We start from the raw sequence: 20,239 nt of genomic DNA on the forward strand, positions 1-20,239 counted from the left end.
ATACGAGAGAGAGACAGTTTTCGTGTTGGCTGCGTTTTGACAGTTTGAAAGGTAGTGCTCGACTAGCAGAGCAGAATCATCTAGTGTTTGATATGTGTCAGACGACAGATTGGAGAGTGTGTGTGTGTGTGTGTGTGTGTGTGTGTGTGTGTGTGTGTGTGTGTGTGTGCGTGTGTGTGTGTGTGCGCACATGAGTGCAAATGTGTGTTTTTGTACTTATGAAAGCCTCCTAATGCGTTCTGCTTTAGCTGTCACTATAAGTGAGGAGAGCTAGTCTGGCACTCAATAGGACCTTACAATATTTTTCAGCCTTTTGACACTTTTTGTTGTATATCTTGAGATTTATGTATTTGCTCTGAAATTATTTAAAATGCACATTTTTATATATCCAGTATGCCACTGTAGACTAGTAATTTAATATGTTTAAGAAGTGAAATACATTAAAAACTGCTGTATTTTATTTATTTTCACTAAATGAACACAAGGAAGATTGATATTTAATTACAATATTACAGCAAGGATGCATTAAATTGATCAAAAGTGACAGTAAAGACATTTATAAGGTTGCGAAAGATTTCTATTACAAATAAATGCTGTTCTTTTCAACTTTCTATTCATCAAAGAATCCTGAAAAATAAAATGTATCACAGTTTCAACAAAAATATCAAAGCAGCATAACTGTTTTCAACATTGATGATAATCAGAAATGTTTCTTGAGCAGCAAATCAGCATATTAGAATGATTTCTGAAGGATCTTGTGACACTGAAGACAGGAGTAATGATACTGAAAATTCAGCTGCGCATCAATGGAATAATATTTCAAATAGAAAACATTTTAAATTCTAATAATTTTTCATAATATTCCTGTTTTTACTGTATCAAATAAATGCAGTCTTAGTGAGCAGGAGAGACTTTTTAAAATGTTGTAGTATGTCATTCAAACATTTTGATATATGAAAATAAATATGTAAAATATATACATAATATTTGAGTGATTATGCAATGGAATCGTTGAATCACATTGCAGTACATTGAAAAAGACAGTTTGATCACCAAAGGTTTTGCTGCTGAAGTTATAATCAGAGCCTTTCTCTCTGAACACTCTTATCATGTGTCTATGACTCAAAATGTGCATTAAACTCTTCCTAATATTCACAATCTGCTTTATCTTACACTGCTAGCAAAATCGTCACACATATATTGCGTATTCAGTGCACCTGTCTTAATGTGACAGTGAGGTTTTGATTTAAATGTTGTCTCCTCTCAGTCTCAGGTGGAGTGTTTCTCAAGGTTTACCCATGATTCAATGCACATTCAGCAGAGCCCCTCTAAGGCGAGGTGGGGCGGAGGTTTCCAGAAGGGTTGACAGAGTTTCAAATAGGATGGTGACAGACACTTTAGAGAGATGTTCATGTTTACTCTGACAGCAGGCCGCTGAGCTTCATCAGTATTTCCTTCTGAAACTACCCTCTCTAAATAACCACTGGTTATTTGCTTCCTGAACTGATTTGCAGTGGCAACTTCTACCTTTGAGGATTGGACGGAGATGTTGTAATAGAGTTTATCATTTAAACTTCAGTAGCAAAAATAGTGTTAAAGTTGCTATATTTGATTCATTTCAATATGTTTCACTGAATCGATTCACAACTCAAACATGTTCATTGATGTACTAACACTGTACAAGCCTGACATATGAAATAGTCGTCCGAAAAATCTGCTCTTTATTTAAAGGAACAGTTTACTGAACATTAGACAAAATATATGTATAAAAAATGTCATGTTTGGCACATCAGGATTTTATGGCTCATATAAAAAGTGAGGAGAAGGAAAAAGCTCCTCAGTTTTATTCAGAGGCCCAAAGTGAGCAAAAATATGCAATATTTATATAGCCATAAAGTAAGATGGAAATTCTGATGCTTTGTAATGTAAATCATCAATGCAATCTTTATAACAGTGTAGCAGATACTTGCATAAAATATATCGCCGTCACTCTGTATCTCCAATAATATGTCTTAGTAAGATGATATTTCATTGATCAAAACATATAATGCAATGCAATAAAATGATGATTGAAAGATGAACAAATAAACGTTCCTCAAAAGCCTGATGATGATCATGTTTGATGCTCACTTTTGAACATGATTTTTCTGTAACACCGAATTAGAATAGGGAACACTTATTAACTATTAAATATGACTTTTCCCTCAATAAACTCCTAATTTTACTGCTTATGAATAGTTAGTGCGGTAGTTGTTAAGTTTAGGTATTGGGTATAGGATTAGGGATGTAGAATAAGGCATTAATATGTGCTTAATTACTACTAATAAATGGCTTATATTCTAGTAATATGCATGCTAATTAGCAACTAGTTAAGAGACCCTAAAAAAAGTGTTACCAATTTTTCTAATAAATGATGTATGGATAATCATATAAACCTAAGCCGCTTCAGTCCAGTAAGTGTTCATCTTGAAATATTACTAATAATATAAAAGTTATTCTTGCATTTACTTCCAGCTAAAAAGTAAAACTATCGATGGAAAGAAGGCATATAGTAGATTTTCCAGCATCGTGATACAGTAGGTTTTATAGGGTGAAAATAAATATATGTAGGTAAGTATTGGTGCATATGAATGAGAATGATTAAATATGATGTGTGGGAAACATGCCTTGATCATTTGAACTAATAATCAGGCATTTTGTCAGGTTTCTGGTGTGATTTCATCTGTTGATTTGTGTGTGGTGATGACAGCCGTCGAAGCCTTTCATCCCGCCGTTTCTTCAGGTATCAGGAGCGTCTCACAGGGAGTGTGTTGTGGTTTCTCATCAGCGTGAGGTGGCTGGATATGAGGGTCCTGTGTGATGTAAAATTCATTGTGTTTCTCTCTCTCTCTCTCCACTGTGGTGCTGTGTTATTGCTGCAATATGAGCAGGATTATTGGCCCTATTGATTTGTAGGGAAGTGTGTGTGTGTGTTTAACCAGTCTTCCAGTTGACCTTGTGGACCTTGATAATTTTGTGTGTGTGTGTGTGTGTGTGTGTGTGTGTTTGATTGTAAAGCCTTTAAGTGTTTGGACATAATGTCTGGAGAAAACCATGTTTCGGTGTCTTTCGGTCTAACAACTGCGCAAATGAAAACAAATAATATAGTAATGTAATAAATAAATAATAATATTATTGATTCTTGATATAATAATATAATTTGTTGTCACCGGTGTTATCAGTGTTTAAACATATTTTTAAATTACAAAAAGTTCAAAGTTCAGAGTAAGAAGAGGCTGTTCAGGTATGCACATGAAAATTTTCATGCCATGTTGTAGAAAAATTTTATTTAAATGTCATTGAGGTCATGTTGTTTAATGTTTATATGCAGAATTTTTGTTTCTTTGAAATAAAAATAAAAATAATAATATTTATTGATTAAGTCTGATTAGGTTCGTGTTTTAAATATTATTTTTCATGAGAACTGCTCAGTGAAATAATAAAATAAACAAAAACGAATTTTTTAAAGATTTTAATATTTTAATAATTAGGGTAACACTTTGGGCAACATGTTACATGTACTTACTATTATAATAACTATAAATTATGCATAATTACATGCAAGTAACCCTAATCCTAAACCTAACCATATAGTAAGTACATGTAGTTAATTTATATTACTCAGTACTTAAATGTATAATTACACTGTAACAAGGACACCTTAAAATAAAGTGTAACCTACTTAGATTTTAATTTTAATACTTGCTCAAAAATACTTACAGTTTTCAGGGGAGAAAAATGAACTGAACTGAATTCAAAACTTCATCAGGCAGAAAAACAACATTGTCCTCCTCAGAGAAATCTACTGGGAAAGGTTTTGGATGTATTTCATGACCTTTCCATCTTGTCTTTCAGGAGATCACCAGGCTGCTGCCCTTCTCCAAGATCAGCCTGGATGAGTTCCCAGACAGCAAGGAGATCGGGACGGACCTTAACGCCTACATCCAGCACCGTATCAACGGCAGCCAGAACATCCTCAACAACATCTCCCTCAACGGCAAAGCAGACCCCATCATTGTGGGCAAAGTCAGCTCCCACCTCATCTCCCGCAGCCAGGGCTCGTACCTGTACCTCAAACTGACCCTTGACCTCTTTGAGAAGGGTCATCTGGTCATCAAGAGTGCCAGCTACAAGGTGGTGCCCGTCTCTCTGTCGGAGCTCTACCTGCTGCAGTGCAACATGAAGTTCATGAGCAACTCTGCGTTCGAGCGCGCCGTGCCGGTTCTCAACGTGGCGCTGGCGTCCCTTCACCCCATGACGGACGAGCAGCTGTTTCAGGCGCTGAACGCGGGCAGCGAGCGAGGGGAGCTGCTGTGGGACGACTTCCAGCAGAGGATGGAGACGCTCTCGTGTTTCCTCATCAAACGCAGGGATAAGACGCGGATGTTCTGCCACCCGTCCTTCAGAGAGTGGCTGGTGTGGCGAGCGGATGGAGAGAGCTCCGACTTCCTGTGTGACCCCAGGTGAGCTTCACTGTTGCATCTTAACAAATGTCTATAGTTAAGTACAGTAATGTTGACGTTTTATATGATGTTTTAATCATATTTTTATTATTTATTATATGAAGAGTTTGATTCCAAAACGCGATAAACGCCATTTTTAAAAAAAATTGAGTTAACACCAAAATCAGTATTGTATCTGGTCAGTATTGAAAAGTCAATTTTTAAGTTTACACAAAATGCGATATCCGTCGTGCTTTTCTGTCATCTTTTCTCCCTTTTTTTTCCAAACCGCAACAAACGTCAGTCTCCCTTCTCTGCAGAACACGATATATCCGCTCAACCAATCACAGCCCACCATTCCACGCACTGTAGACAGTAACGGTGGCACTTTGAATACACCCAGCATCCGAGTTTTCCTCATCTACTTTGTACTTTGTGATCAACAAACAAACAAAAAGGGCTGCACGATAAATCGCATGTGATTGTCATGCGCATCTCGTCAGTAGAGCCGGTTCTGTGATCTCCATCATGTGCTTTCAGGTGGAGCGGCATTTAATACACAGAGCCTTAGTTCACTGACAAGCTACGCAATATTGCGTTAATAATTGCAGATGAATCGCATTCGATTATGAACGCGATATTGCGTAGCTTGACAGTGTAAGTGTTTTTATTAGTGCCATTAATGTTTTTGTTAATACAGCATATAGCACTAGTCAGCTAAATGAATGTAACATGGCAAAGATAAATGCACTGGAAGTTGAATGTAAGGGAAATGTCATTTTGGATTTTCTGTGGTCTAATGTGATATTGTTGTTCATGTTCTTGTTCGTGCTGAAATTTTCTTTTCTTTTATCCTTTTAGTTTCAATATGAAAAATAACTTTTATATTGATTCAATGGATTGCATTTTGAAAAAAAAAAAAAAAAAGTGTCATGGATTTATTGCATGGGGGGATCTCTTTTATAATAAATCTGGATTTGAATTTTTAATGTTATTATGACCTAAAGATGGTATGTGAAAGTTTGAAATAGAAAATAGTGGTTTTCATCTTGCCACTTTCTTAAAAAAAAAAAATTTTTACTCAAATTAATCAAAATGGATTTATAGCGTTTTGGAACCAAACTCTTCATATGTTAATGTGTTTATTTAATATATTTTAATTTTAATATTTCATTTTAATTTTAATAATTTAATATAAATTATTTTGTAATTTATTTAAAAGGATTACATTCAAAAATTAACACATTCATGTCATAAAATTATAACAATGTTAATTCACCCATAAAAAGGAAATATCAGTTCATCATTTCAAAAAGATATTTTAATAATAATAATAATTTAATATATTCAAAAGGATGAAAATTTAAATATGTATGTATATATAATATGGAGTGTATATATAATATTTCCAGCCTTATGAATATATTATAGTTTATTATTATATATGTATGTAAAAAAGTGAATATATTATAAATAATATGATTTTTATAATTTTGCTATTTTTATTATTAATTTATGGATATATGTCACACAACCATAAATTCATCATTTCAAGTCATTGTAGCCAAATAGATTACTCTAGTATATGCTTAAATGATTGATGACTATTGAAACAGTTACTGAGGTTTAATTGAAACGTCTCTGTCTTTTATACTCTCATACTCATTAGTCTAATGACACAGTCTTAATGACCAGATAAAAAGCATTGTAAAGCATCCTTGCAATCTTCACGATGCTGCTTAAATACATCACCTACATTAAATTTACATCGCCTACAAAATCATTGCAAATACATTGTGAATATTCAATCGCCCAGCTCTAATGATATTGCAGTTTAATGAAGAGCCAGTTGCTTGACTGTATTACTGAGTGTTCAAATCTGCATATGTATGAAAGTTCAAGATCAAATTCACCCCCAAAAAGCTGAAAAATCACAAAAACCCATTTTCATTTGATTTATGTGTTTGACTTTTATATGAGGATGTTGTTCTCTTTTATCTCTGTTCAGCTCCAGACACACAGTTGAATTTACTGACTTCATTAAAATAAGAGCAGGAGTTTCCTGATTGGACACAGACAGATCGTGCTCGTGTGTCTGTCTGTGTGAGATGCCAGATCTGTCTTCACAGTCGACTAATGAAATATCATGATCTGCTTGAGGAGATGATGAAAGCCAGTGCTGATTTAAGATGCCTGTGCAACATCCAGTTTCCTCTCATTTAATTACTTTGAAATATTTTACTAGTCCAGCTTTGATAATAGACAGAAGGAGGTGAAGCTTGCAAAGACCAAAAAAAGGGCAATTTTTTAAACTATAAAATTTTTTGCATGAATTAATTTATTTATTTATACTTTTTGCATTATAGTTATCGATATTCTTTTGTATTGGTCATCATTATCTTCAAATTTGCATATTAATTTGCAAATTAATTGGACTTTTTTTTACTTATTATTTATTACTACTTAGTTTTTGTTTGTGTGTGTGTGTGTAAATTATACTGTTAGAATTTATCTTTATATATTTATATATAAATTACATGGGTATATTTTTTTTTTTACAACACGCTGATATCTAAATATTTAATAAATTATGCTGTTATAATTTATTAATATATGAATGACATATATTATAATTTGTAACTTTTTACATATATATATATATATATATATATATATATATATATACTGTATGTATGTGTGTAATATTTATTAAAATAGGATATATTATATAATTTACAATGCATATTTAATTATATTATATAATATATATTTAATTATAATAATTATATATATTTTTAACTTGAATACTGATTTACTGAAATACATATATATAGAGAGAGATTTATTTATTTATTTATTATAGGTAAGAAACTCCCTTTTGCTGCAATAAATATGACAACACAGGATAAGAAACGGCACTCATTACTCATTTTCTAGAGATGCTGATGAGCTGTGCTGATCGTAGCTGTAGTTCTGTTCCCCTCGTGTTCTCATTGCAGTGTGTCCGAGCGCTCTGATTGGTCCATCAGCGTTCTATTGATGACTCTCCTCCCTGAACCCTCTCCCGGTCCAGACTAGAAAAGTTGGCTCTGAAAAAGAGGGACTTCTAAAAAGTTCCCTGCTTTGTTATTCAGCTGCTGAAAGAGGGAGAAAAGAAAGGCGACGGAATGAGTTTAATGTAGAGGAGATGCAGTGCTGATCAAAGCCTACTGCATTCATGCGTGGCCTTTTAATGAAGCTCGTTTAATTAACACCAGCGAGAGTCGGGGAAGCACTAAAGCAGCCTATTCCACTCTTCTCCTGTGTTTTACAGACGGACCAAACGCACGACGCTTTCACAGCCTTGCATCAAATACTACATTATACAGAGCTTTTAGTCAGAGATTTACCTCACGAGAAGCTCGTTTCATCTCAGAGATTAAAAGATTTGACCTTTAATTACATGCAATTGATCCTTCATTAAAAGTGTGGAACAAATCTGAATTTATAAAGGCAGAAACTGACATGAAAAGTGAACCAAACACTATTATTTTCACTGCATGTTTAATTTGGCCAGTGGCGTCCACTTGAGCTAGGAAATAAAAAGTGATATTTTCCTTTTTTTTAAATCTAAATGGTTTTAACTTTTGACAGTCCAATCAAATGAGTCAAGAACCTGATGTTAAAAAACACAACTCTAAGTATGTTAAGAGTCTCATATTTTAAAAAGCTTACAGGCCTTTCCAATTCACCCTTCACCCTTCGGCTGTCATCAAGAACATGAATGAGAATAATAGATTAAATAGCTATAAATACTGTGATGAACAGCAAGAATGAGCAGAAAATAAAAGCAGGATTAAGTTTGTGCAGATGATATGAAGGGAGGAGGGTTTTTACAGCAGAATCTGGCAATCAGTGTGTGTCTCAGTGCTGTTTCCCGTCTTATTCCTTCATAAATGCCTGTGTGTTTCTTTGCAGGAGTGGACATGCACTGATGGCCTTCATGTTGTCAAGGCAGGAGGGGAAGTTAAACAGACAGCAGACTATGGAGTTGGGACACCACATCCTAAAAGCACACATCTTTAAGGTACCTGATGCATCTATCTATCTATCTATTTGTTAAAAGTTATTGGCTGCCTTATTTTTTGTTTTCAGTTATTAAATCAAAGACATTTTATCTTGGCATGTGCTGTTGCATTTTTAAATGCACGTTATAAGTGAACTTACAGCGATCGCAAAGATGGAGTTTGTGTGGAGCAGTTTTATGCATGTATATAAATAATGAATTGCGTTAAAAAAATGTAACGTGTTAAACTGAAATCGCCTGCTAGTTTTGACACCACTAAAATATAAACATCTATAATATAGATTTTTATATCTATGATGTAATATTGGTAATACTGTATGTGTGCGTGCTCATTTGCAGGGTCTGAGTAAGAAGACCGGTGTGTCGTCCAGTGTTCTTCAAGCCTTATGGATCAACTGTAGTACTGATGGTCTTTCTGCTGCTTTGGCTTCCCTTAGGAACCTCTACACACCCAATGTCAAGGTCAGCACACACTGTCTTTCAGAATATTACTTTTAGACTGTCTGTAGCTGTCTTCCTCATATAATACCTGCTGCTGATGCGTGTATCTACACTGATGACTCATAGAGAACCAATTAGAATGTAGAGTTTCTCACTGACCTTTGACCCCTACGACGAGTCCTGCTCCCTGTTGAATGACATTACAGCTCCCTGTGCAAGCGTTTATAATGAGAAGTCATCATTAGGACTGCTGAGGTCCAGCGTTCAGACACATCACTTCATTTATACAGTAATATGTGTGTATTATAGACGTGAAAGAATTTCAGGAAGAGATCTCCACTGATGAGTGTGATAGCAGCAGGTTTCGAGACCATTGAGGACAGTTTCTCATTACTGTAATCCAAAACAGTGTTATGATGATTATGTCTGTATTGATCAAACATTAAAATCCACTGTTAATTGTCAGATTAGTGCTGCATGTTTTCACTCCATTGATTTGATCTGAAAATTATAAAAAGATAAACGCTGGAAAGAAGACTTGGCATTTTAAGTAATTATCAAACTTTTCGATTTAGTGTTAATTTAATAATCTAAAGGTCATTTTAGAGAGTAAAGTCGTCCAGATGATTCCTCTGAGCTGGACTTGTGTAATACAGGACAAACGCTGTACTGAGACTCCAGAGCAATTATCAGCTGGAATGATGGATTTTAGCTTAAAGCGAAAGTGATTTTATTTTCATCCTGATCTATTAACATTCATAACATCCTCTACTTGTCCTTCGCGGTTTTTCCTCGCAGCACAGGTGGATGTGCTGCTTCTTTTGAATGTTGTGGACTGAAAACGCTCATTGCTCACAATGACAAATGCACTCTCTGTTTTTCTCTATCCCTTTTTCCTTTTTTTTTTTTTGGCCTCCATCCAGATCACATTTCACCACTAAATTAACAGAAAATTATTTAATAAATAATACATGTATTTATTTATTTCACTCCAAAATCAACACTAAAAAGGAAATAAAAGTTACAAATAATATTTATTTAGAATTTCACTTAAAAAATGAACAGAAAAAGTAGAAAACTATATAAATGTTTGTTTGTTTGTTTGTTTACAGTTTCACTCCAAAATCAACAGAAAACAAATAAAAAAATAAAAAAAGTAAGACATTATATTTATTTATTTATTTAGCATTTCACTCCAAGAAGATTATTTTGGGGTGAATTAAGATTTGCGTTCTAACATTTTCATAATAATTAAGCACATTTACCCTACAAATCAGAATTGCAATAATGCGTCCACGTTTTTGAGTTTTAAATGAATAAATTACTGTAATACAATGTTTTATAAATCACCATAAATGAAAAGCAGTACAGTAGACACTATAATATGTACAAATATGATAAATATTATAAATACTAATTATTGTAGGATTTCTTTGTATGCGTTACAGTTTTGTATGTGCTACATGTTAAAAGTATTTGTGGTTCTGTATTGTTTTTATTTGGAATTTTGGAGAGAGAAAAATTGCTTAACTTAAAAAATCTTAACTTAAAAAATCAACAAAAATAAAAATCCTAAAATAGTTTTCATTTTTAGTGCTATGTATAATTAATTTATATAATATTATACATAACATAGTAAAACTCTCTACTGCCACAATTTTTAATTTTTAATTTTTTTTTTTTTTCTCATGAATAAGCAGCTATGGATGGATGGATTTCTTTTTTGGCTCATAATCTTTGAACTAATTATTTTCTCTCTTCATATTGTGTTGATTAAACGTGGTGTTCTCACTTTCTGCTAACTCACTTTATACAAACAGTTAACAGTTTTTCTCTCTTCTCAGTGTAAATAAGTCGTCCTTGAACTCTTTAAAGCGCTCTCAGTGAATGTTAGTCGAGTCTGGCCCTGTAATTGCTGCATGCAGCTGTATTTTGTATTTATCTTTCGCGACTTCTTCTCCATCTCTCTCTCTCTTCCTCAAGGTGGTATCTAAACATTCTCATGTGGTTTTGGTAAATAAAACAAATTTCATTTCCAGGCGCTCTCGGGCCTCTGGGGCCGCTGCTGATTAAACGTTTGTTATTCATACGCTTATCAAAAGCAGAATCCAGGCTGATTAATGACTGGGACACAATGTGCCGCCGCGCGCCGGAGCACTTAATGAGCCCGTGAATTGTGATCAGCATGCTTTACCAATCAGCAGTTTGTTCTTAGTGAACTTTAAACACAGGATGAGGCATTGTTTTACAAAAAAAGACACAATGTGAGGGCTAGAGGAAGATAAATGATAACCGACAGCTCTAAACGACTTCAAATGCTGCAAATCACTCTCGATTTTAGGCATGTTGGTTTGGTTTTGTGAATCGTGAATGATGTCTCTTGTTCTTGATTCAGACACAGTTTGAGCTCTCTAGCATCGTTTGTCAGTCTCTGAACTGCCTGGTTTGTCTGTAGGTGAGCCGTCTGCTGATGCTGGGTGGAGCGAATGTCAACTATCGCACGGAGGTGTTGAACAACGCTCCGGTCCTCTGCGTCCAGGCTCACCTGGGCCATCAGGAAATGGTCAGCCTGCTGCTGGAGTTCGGAGCAAACATGGACGTGGTTTCAGAGAACGGCATGAGTTCCTTGTGTTACTCAGCGGCCGCTGGTCATCTGGGGCTGGTCGGTCTTCTCTGTAAGAGAGGAGCCAAGGTCAGTGCAGATATATAGTTGTTGTTTTTTTTGGACTCTGATACATTTTTTCAGGGTTCTTTGAGTAAAAAGTTAAAAAGAACAGCATTTAATTAAAATAAAAATCTTTTGTATATATACACTATCATTCAAAAGTTTGGGGTCAGTACGTGTTTTTCTTTTTCTTTCTTTTTTTGGTAAAAATTAATACTTTTATTTGCCAAGAATATGTTACATTGATTTAAAAAACAAAACAAACAAAAAAACAGATTTCTATTTTGAATAAATGCTGTTTATTCATCAAAGAATCCTGAAAAAATATCACAAATTCCCAAATAAATAAATAAGTAAAATATTAAGCAGCACATCTGTTTCCAACATTGATGATAAATATTATTAGAATGATTTTTGAAGGATCATGTGACACTGGAGACTGGAGAAATGATGCTGAAAATTCAGCTTTGATCACAGCAATCAATTACATTTTAATATATATTCAAATAGAAAAGAGTTTTAAATTTTAAATTTGAAAAAAATCACAAATCTTACTGTTTTTACTGTATTTTGATCAAATACATTTAGCCTTAGACTTGAGAAACTTTAAAATTCTAGTGGTGCATACATTTATATTTGTAATATATATTTATACTTCAGTTCATTTATAAATATAAATACAAATATATTTAATTTGAGCATTTTGTATGATTCATATTTACAATTAAATTTTTGTATGATTATTAAACTATAATTTACAACATGTGTCTAAAAATCAATTTTACTTTTTCAGCGAAACAAGATATTTCAGCAAGAAAATTATTGGACAGGACTTTATTTTATCTATTCAATTGACTGAATCTGTAAATGCGGCATTGGAAATAATATGCACCAATAAAACAGTGTTATTTTAGTATAATTTAAATACTATTATAGTTTTTGTTAATATTATGAATTAGATTTACGTTTTTTGTTTTCACTTCATTTGGCATTAAAATTTTAGTAATTTTGTTCTGTTTTGTCACTTTTATATATAATATAAATGTCTATATAGTTTTTATTAATTGTTATTTAATAGTATATTTTATTACTTCAAGTTCAACTAAACAAAAATTAGAAATATTGACTTGGCAACTAGCTGAAATAAAATAAGTTTAATTTTTTTATATATATATTTTGTTTATCAGTTAATGTTTGTTTTATTTCAAGTACTGGAAGTGTTTTTATGATTTTAGTTTTAGTTAACCCTGGTATTAAGAAATTAAACAGGATCTTGGTTTTGATCAATATTTTTAGTTTTTGATGTTGTGGTTTGTGGTCAGGTGGATCACGTGGACAAGAGCGGCCAGTGTGCGCTGGTGCATGCGGCCCTGCGGGGTCATTCAGAGGTCATCGAGTGTCTGCTGGAGCTGAGCTGGAGCACTGAGGGTCAACAGGACCTGAGCCTGAAGAACAAAGCCCTGCAGCAGGGGCTCATCGCGGCCTGCAGTATGGGACACATTCATGTGAGCTCACACACACACACACACTTTTTCTATTATGGTGCGATATTTACAGGGGCATTTTTAACTTTTATGAGGGCAAATTGATTTTCTAACCACCTAAAAACGTGTAGTGTGTCACAAATGAAGTTGAGTTCATTAATAATAAATAATCTGAAAAAATTGCATCTGGTACTTATAAAATCAAATCAGCATCGCATACAAAAGCAGCTGTAAATAATGCACAAGATGCACAATAAATCATCTGTTAGAATGCGGTTTATTATGATATACAGCTCTATACTGTCAACCATAGCAGTAGATTTGATTTATACACTCTTTGGGAGTTGTTGTGGATGTTTTAGTTTTTGTTTTTTGCCACTTTAACTGTCTAACAGTAGCATGCGGAAAACAACTACACTAAATGTCGTTTTTTTTTTAAAACCCATAGGAATTTATTCTAATATCTGAGACATTTCCATCACCGTCGATGTCATTTGGGGTTAAGCCTTGGTTATTTTCTGATTCTAGTGCATCCACATACACAGGCTCACATATTTGCGCACACAAAAGGAGTTTATGTGGATGTATGTGCAGTGTACACAAGACTCAGGCCTTGAAGTATAATAAATCTTATAGATGTTGTAAGGATGCAGTTGCCATGGGAGAACAGCCATAGCAACATGCTGGTCTCTAAGGTCAAGCTGTTTGAGCCTTTAAAGAAACGGAGAAGCACTTGTGTTTGATTTTGCGTTAAGATTGTTCCAGCACCAGCGCTTCAGTCTGAACTTATTCATTCAACTTCCTGTTGACCGACCCAGATAGTCTCATGGTTGCAGTCGAGAGTTATTGTTAGTCTTGCCAGTAGTGGGTGAAATGAGAAAATGAACCAGCCATGAAATTGTTAGTTTTATTAAATATATTTCTTTGTCCTCATGACACCATTTCAGTTTTTTCCTTGCATTTTTCCTTGTTTTTGTACACAGCGTAAATGTTTTTCATTGAAATCACTTTAGCAACGGCAGTGTTATATACTGTTATAGTTTTTGTTAATATTTTTAGTTGGATTTTATTTTTACATTTTCAGTTTTGTTTGTCATTTTTAGTAAGGTTTTTTTTATCATTTCTATATTTATGTATGTATTTATTTATTTAAGTTTTATATATATTTTATTTCAGTTAATGATTTTGTTTCAAGTTACAAAAATGTTTTTTTTTTTTTTTATGGTTTAGTTTTAGTTAAATATAATAACTCTGAGCGACCGTCAGACTCTCATTCTTAAAATCAATTTTAATCATGTAACATGTTGTAGTTGCTCAATAAATTCCCAGCCACTGGAGAGTAACTTCAGCAAAGCCAATTTTTACCCTCGTATGGCGTTTAATGACCCTGGTTTCAGCCCGTATCGGATTCTTCATTTGCTGTTCTGTTCTAATATTGCGTTTGATTGATGTGAGCTGGTGTTTTGGCAGGTGCTGGAAGGCTTGTTGATGTTGAATAATGAACTGGAGGTGCAGATTGATGCCCACGACACACTGTGGGGCGAAACAGGTACGTTCAGGTCTTCTTCATGTTTGTATCTCATCTCTCTCACGGTGTCATTATTTCTGTTCCATTAGGAGTCAGAATTGCAGTCGGTGGGAAGCTTACAGTAAATTGTGGGTGTCTGTAGATGTTTTGTCAGAAAATACATAAGAAACAAGCTATTGGTATTTTCATCCTGTTTAAAGGTGGCTCAAAATCTGCAAATATCTAGGGTAATTAAATGTAACAAATCATGTAAAAATGTATCTTTTTTAATTTGAAAATTAAACTACATTTTATTAGACTTTGATAATTGCCTTACGCTTTTTATTGTTTTTATTCCCTATCACATAGTTTAGTAATCATTGAAGATTAAAAGCTTAAAAACTCAAAATTCATCCTGTTGAAACCATTTTAAAATCAGACATTGCATGACCATGGAAATAGTACTTTAAATATTTTAGTGGGTGGTGTCAAATTACAAATTTTACTAGAATATTTCCAATCAAACGTGATGATATAGTCACTACATTATTTTTTGACAGACATCCATGTTGTGATATTAAAATGATGTTGATTTTGAAAGTCAGCAAGTATTCAGTGAAGTGATTGATGCCCATGAGTGTGTTATGTCGGACAGCCAGCCTAAGTTTTTGACGGACATGTTTGATTTTAGGGTATTATATATTGTTTAGAGTATTATTAATGTACTTTATATAAGAGTGAAGAGTGATACATCTAACACTGGCCTCAAAACTTGCGATACGTGTGTTGTTTTATCTCCGTACTTCCGTGTTAATGGCGAATTAGAAGCTGTTCTCACAAACCGATCTCAAGCTGTCTGCCGTCAGAGGTTTGGCACGACATGCAGCGGCACTGATTAAATCTCTGTCTGGCACGAGTAAAATAATTATAATGCTGAAGACGAGGTACAATTCATATTTCTTTATTAAATAACTTATAAAATAATTTGAAAACTTTCTGAGAGGCGTAATTTTACAAACAGCATGAGTTCTCTACGAGCTCTCTGTCTTTCCCTCTTAAAATGCGCAAATGGCTTCATATCACCACGTCGCGTCTGCACTATAAACGAGCTGCACACTGCACGATTGACACAGGAATTGTCACAGTTTACATGCATCATCGCTAAAGTTTATAATCTGCATTTCTTGTTTAAGTTCGGTCAGTATTTGAGATATTCAGCACTCGTGTGCTCTCCAGTGTGCACTCTCAACAATTGCCCCATTGTAAAAGCAAAAATACACAGCATGATCAAACATTTAATTACATATTAAAAAATGTAATATGTACCCTCCACCACTCAAATTAAAAAAAATTCCTCCCTCCCACAAGAGTCGCCTAAGAGGGGAATTCAGCCCATTTTCAAAAATGAAACTCGGGACCTGAATGAATGTCTGTAAAAATCCTGATTTGAGTATCACTATAAATAAGTCTACATGTTAAAAAGAAGCCTTTTTTATCATGTAGATAAAAACAGAGATAAAAAAGACACTCTCTGTTAGGAGAAATCACGCCTGCTCCCTGAGAAAGTCAATCTTTTAATTTTCTTTAATAAAAATAGCTAGAGATGCCAGAATTCTCTTACATTCTCTTGTGCTCCTATGCACATGATGTTCAAATATGTTGTGCTATGGTATGCTGAGCAAATCTCTCTCTCTCTCTCTTTGAAGGGCCTTTTTATTTTAAAAATGTGCTTTATGTGCCTTTTTCTGTTTGCTTGGATGCATTTGTAAACTGCAGTAATAAAATAACTTAATCTTTTTACATCATTTATTTTTGCACCAAATTATAGAGAGTATTATGGATAACTGTATTGATAAGTATCGTATCAGTATCGATAAAATGTAAACGATACCCATCCCTACCCCAGAATCGATTGCAAAATCCACCGAGGGGGGCCCCCAAAACACTAAACGCCCTGGCTGTTTGAAGGGGTTTGTGACAGACTAGCGCTGTGACGAGTGACTCAGCAGTCTTCATCAGTGCGTGTGCAGTCTGATGCCGCTCTACATTATTATTATTCGATGCAATTTAAGGTTTGTCTGCTGTAGATTGTGAGTTTGAGATGTGGCTGCAGTCACGAGTCCATTAAGGTCAGACGTGGGCATTCATCTCATTTAATTACACAGCTCCGCATCCGGTGTGACCTTCACTGGCTTTATGTGCTGCTGTAGAGGAAGAGATACTGCTGTATTGTATGTATTGTGAGATGAAGGGAGAAATGAAGTGAATTATCCAGAAGAGAGATGAATACATAGGGCTGGGTATCGAGTTCGATACTTTTTAGGCACTGACAGAATTGCCTCGATACCATCGAGTATCGAAAAACGTCTTGTCGTTCGGTACCAAATTTCGATACCTAAGGGGTTAATCTCATCAACGTCAGTGAGCCAATAAACCTGTAGCACTAGGTGTGTTTGACTAGAAGCGACGCGGCGCAGGTTGATCAGTGTTTGACATCCGCGAGAGCCATTCGAAAGCATACGGAGCAGTCTGCTCTCTATCGCACGGTTTTGTTTACTACACACAGACTGAAGCGTGCATCACGCTCGCGGTGATTTCAGCGTCTGCTTTCTCACTAAATGAGGACATAAACACATGAACAACATCTCCAGAACTGCTCTGAGAGTCACTTCATGAGCATTTTACCATTTGATTTGAGTAAAACTAGCGTCATCATATACACACAGAACTGTAAAGGTATTCACGGCAACCCGTCAAAATAAAAGTTTGGTTTAACTTGGAAGACACTGCGGCAGAAATACATTACTATTGTTCAGCAGAATGTACATACTGCTACTACTAGGCTACTATTAAAATTATTAAAACTTTATTTTTTTAAGTAATGATCACACAACTTTTCTTTCATGTTTTAATTTTAATAGTAAACCTCCTTTGTATGCCAAAATAAATAGTTTGATTTTCAATAATGTAAAGATAAATGAAATGAATGTTTTATGCCTTCATTTGAAAACCAGATACAGAACACAGAATTTCTGAGGAAAAGGTTTCATAAGGCTATTTTAAGAATAAATTTGAATAAACTAAGTTGTTTTTATGCATTCCAATAATTAGACATACTACAACACAGAATTTAATAACAATAAAACATATGGTGAAAGAAAATAAAACACCCACTTATGAAAGTGGATAAAGATTTTCAATTTCTTGAAGTCTTTAACAACCTAGAATAAATTAATAGAAATGATGATTCTGTCTGAGCTATGCGTTTTAAAACAAACACGCACTAGTGTAAATGTAGCCTAACAGATGTGTAAACTGAAAACTATTTGAACTTTATTAAAACTATTTGCACTGATTTATTGTGTTGGATATATGTGACCCTGGAGCACAAAACCCGTCTTAAGTCACTGGGGTATATTTGTAGCAATAGCCAAAAATACACTGTATGGGTCAAAATTATCGATTTTTCTTTTATGCCAAAAATCATTAGGATATTAAGTATCGTTCAGGATACCCAGCCCTATAAATACAAGACCTTGAGCTACTAAGTTCATCGTCACTTTAATGGACTTTTATGATGAATGTTTTATTATTTAATTGGTACATATGGTACATTTATGGTGCAACTTGCATTGCATTTATGGTACACATACTGTATGTGGGTGGTCTGGTCATGTGTTTAAATGCATTCATCTATCTGAAGTTGTAGAAATTTGTAGTTTAGTTTCAGTAAGAGCACTGTTTTCCCTGAGGAGGAGTTTTGAGATAGAAAGCTACAGTATGATTTATCGTACAGAGATGTTAAGCATATTTTGGTTCCTCATCACGAGGCCACACAGAAATATATGTATATCTCAGCATTATTTATGTGTGTTTGTGGTGTGTGTGCATTGAGGAAGTCTACAGAAAGTTGAACCCAAAGAGATATTCAGCAGATAAGAGTGTTAAAGCAAAACAGGCCTTTCCCCAGGCAGCTGTTCACCTCCGAAAACCTGAAACAAGATACTTTCTCACTAAACATGGGTTCTTCTTCGGCTTTCGAGGAATTATTATATAAATTATTTTAATTTCCAGGCATGGGAAGTCATGGAAAAAATCTCAATTTAAAAAAAAAAAATTGCTGTTAATATTTTAAATTGATTGATTAGTTTAATTTTTACATTTCTATTTAGTTTAATATATATATTTATATATAATTATAATAATAATATATATATATATATATATATATATATATATATATATATATATATATATATATATATATATATATATATATATATAATAATAATAATAATAATAATAATATATATATATATATATATATATATATATATATATATATATATATATATAATTTTTTTTGTTTCGTTAAATGGATTTTATAAAAATGAATAAATCCATTAATTCCTTTCACTATGCATTTCCAGGCCTGGAATTAAAAAAAAAAAAAATCTTAAATAGGTATCTAAATATAAATTTAGCTCTAAAATATTTTATTGGCTAGAGATTGTTTTTTGACAGTGCTAATCTTTGTAAAATTATTTTTTAAAAGTCCAGTAATAAACAATGGCTTAAAAATAATAATAAAATACAGTAGGAATCCTGACTTTGAACACTTGTGCGCAAAACAATATGGATTCATTTCTTTGAAATCATTCCCCATAATGAAAAATACAGGCTAGGCTCCGATAGCGGTCCTTCAGCACCAGAAGAGCAGATATGTTCATTTCTTCTGAGTGCTCTTGTGTTCTTTAATCTTCAGACTAGGATCAAACCTGCACCCGTGCGGGTCCCGCTAACAAACAGAGCTCAGATGAAGGTCATTTCCATTTTCAGACCTCCAAACACGTCTTTGCCTTGTGTTTCCCCTCTCCAGCACTCTGGATTCAGCGGATCCATTATAAAAGGCTTTGAGAATAACTCCTGAGTTTTCTTCTGTTCAGATGCGTGTTCCCCTGAGTGAACTTTGTCAGTGTGCTGGGCTTTTGTTTTTGTGTCATTGATCATCAAGCCCATAATTGTGTTTCTTCATTGTTGAAACTGCAGTCCTGCTGAATGCTTTTTTTAGTGAAAACATGATTATGCACTGAAATGTGTGGCTGAATTTTATTCCGCTGATTGCAGAGGGTCCTTCATTTGACTAATTTGACATATGTTCTTTAATTCTCATTTGTTCTTTAATTATTACTATGTGCTGCAATCAGATAAAGTTGCAATGCTGTTTCTAAGATATTAAATGGATGCTAGGACTTTCAGGGTTGTTGCTAAGATAGATGGATGCACAGATGGACAGATAGACAGACAGACGAACTGATGGATGGATGAATGGATGGACGGATGAGCAGATGGTTGGATGAAAAGACAGAAAGATGGATAGATGAACGGATGGATGGATGGATGAAAAGATGAATGAACGGATGGATGGATGGATGGATGGACGGAGAGAGACAGACGGATGGATGGATAGACAAACAGATGGATGGATGGATGAAAAGATGAATGAACGGATGGATGGATGGATGGACGGAGAGAGACGGACGGATGGATGGATAGACAAACAGATGGATGGATGGATAGACAAACAGAGACGGA

General features: G+C 34.2%; 1 protein-coding gene across 4 annotated transcripts in view; it reads left to right on the plus strand.

Moving 5' to 3' along the window:
• The window catches only part of tanc1b (tetratricopeptide repeat, ankyrin repeat and coiled-coil containing 1b), a 175,918-nt gene that overhangs the window by 139,873 nt on the left and 15,806 nt on the right, over window positions 1–20,239 (plus strand). For all 4 annotated transcript variants that reach the window (XR_009272760.1, XM_058786399.1, XM_058786400.1 and 1 more), the window contains exons 13-18: window positions 3,895–4,502; window positions 8,439–8,547; window positions 8,887–9,009; window positions 11,444–11,680; window positions 12,976–13,158; window positions 14,608–14,686. Coding sequence is in view for 3 of the 4 variants with exons in the window: in XM_058786399.1 (XP_058642382.1) it covers window positions 3,895–4,502; window positions 8,439–8,547; window positions 8,887–9,009; window positions 11,444–11,680; window positions 12,976–13,158; window positions 14,608–14,686 (1,339 nt within the window). In the remaining variant the exon portion in view is untranslated. The remainder of the gene's footprint in view (window positions 1–3,894; window positions 4,503–8,438; window positions 8,548–8,886; window positions 9,010–11,443; window positions 11,681–12,975; window positions 13,159–14,607; window positions 14,687–20,239) is intronic.

The sequence above is a fragment of the Onychostoma macrolepis genome, chromosome 09 (genome assembly GCF_012432095.1).
Source record: "Onychostoma macrolepis isolate SWU-2019 chromosome 09, ASM1243209v1, whole genome shotgun sequence".
NCBI classification, from domain to species: Eukaryota; Metazoa; Chordata; class Actinopteri; order Cypriniformes; family Cyprinidae; genus Onychostoma; species Onychostoma macrolepis.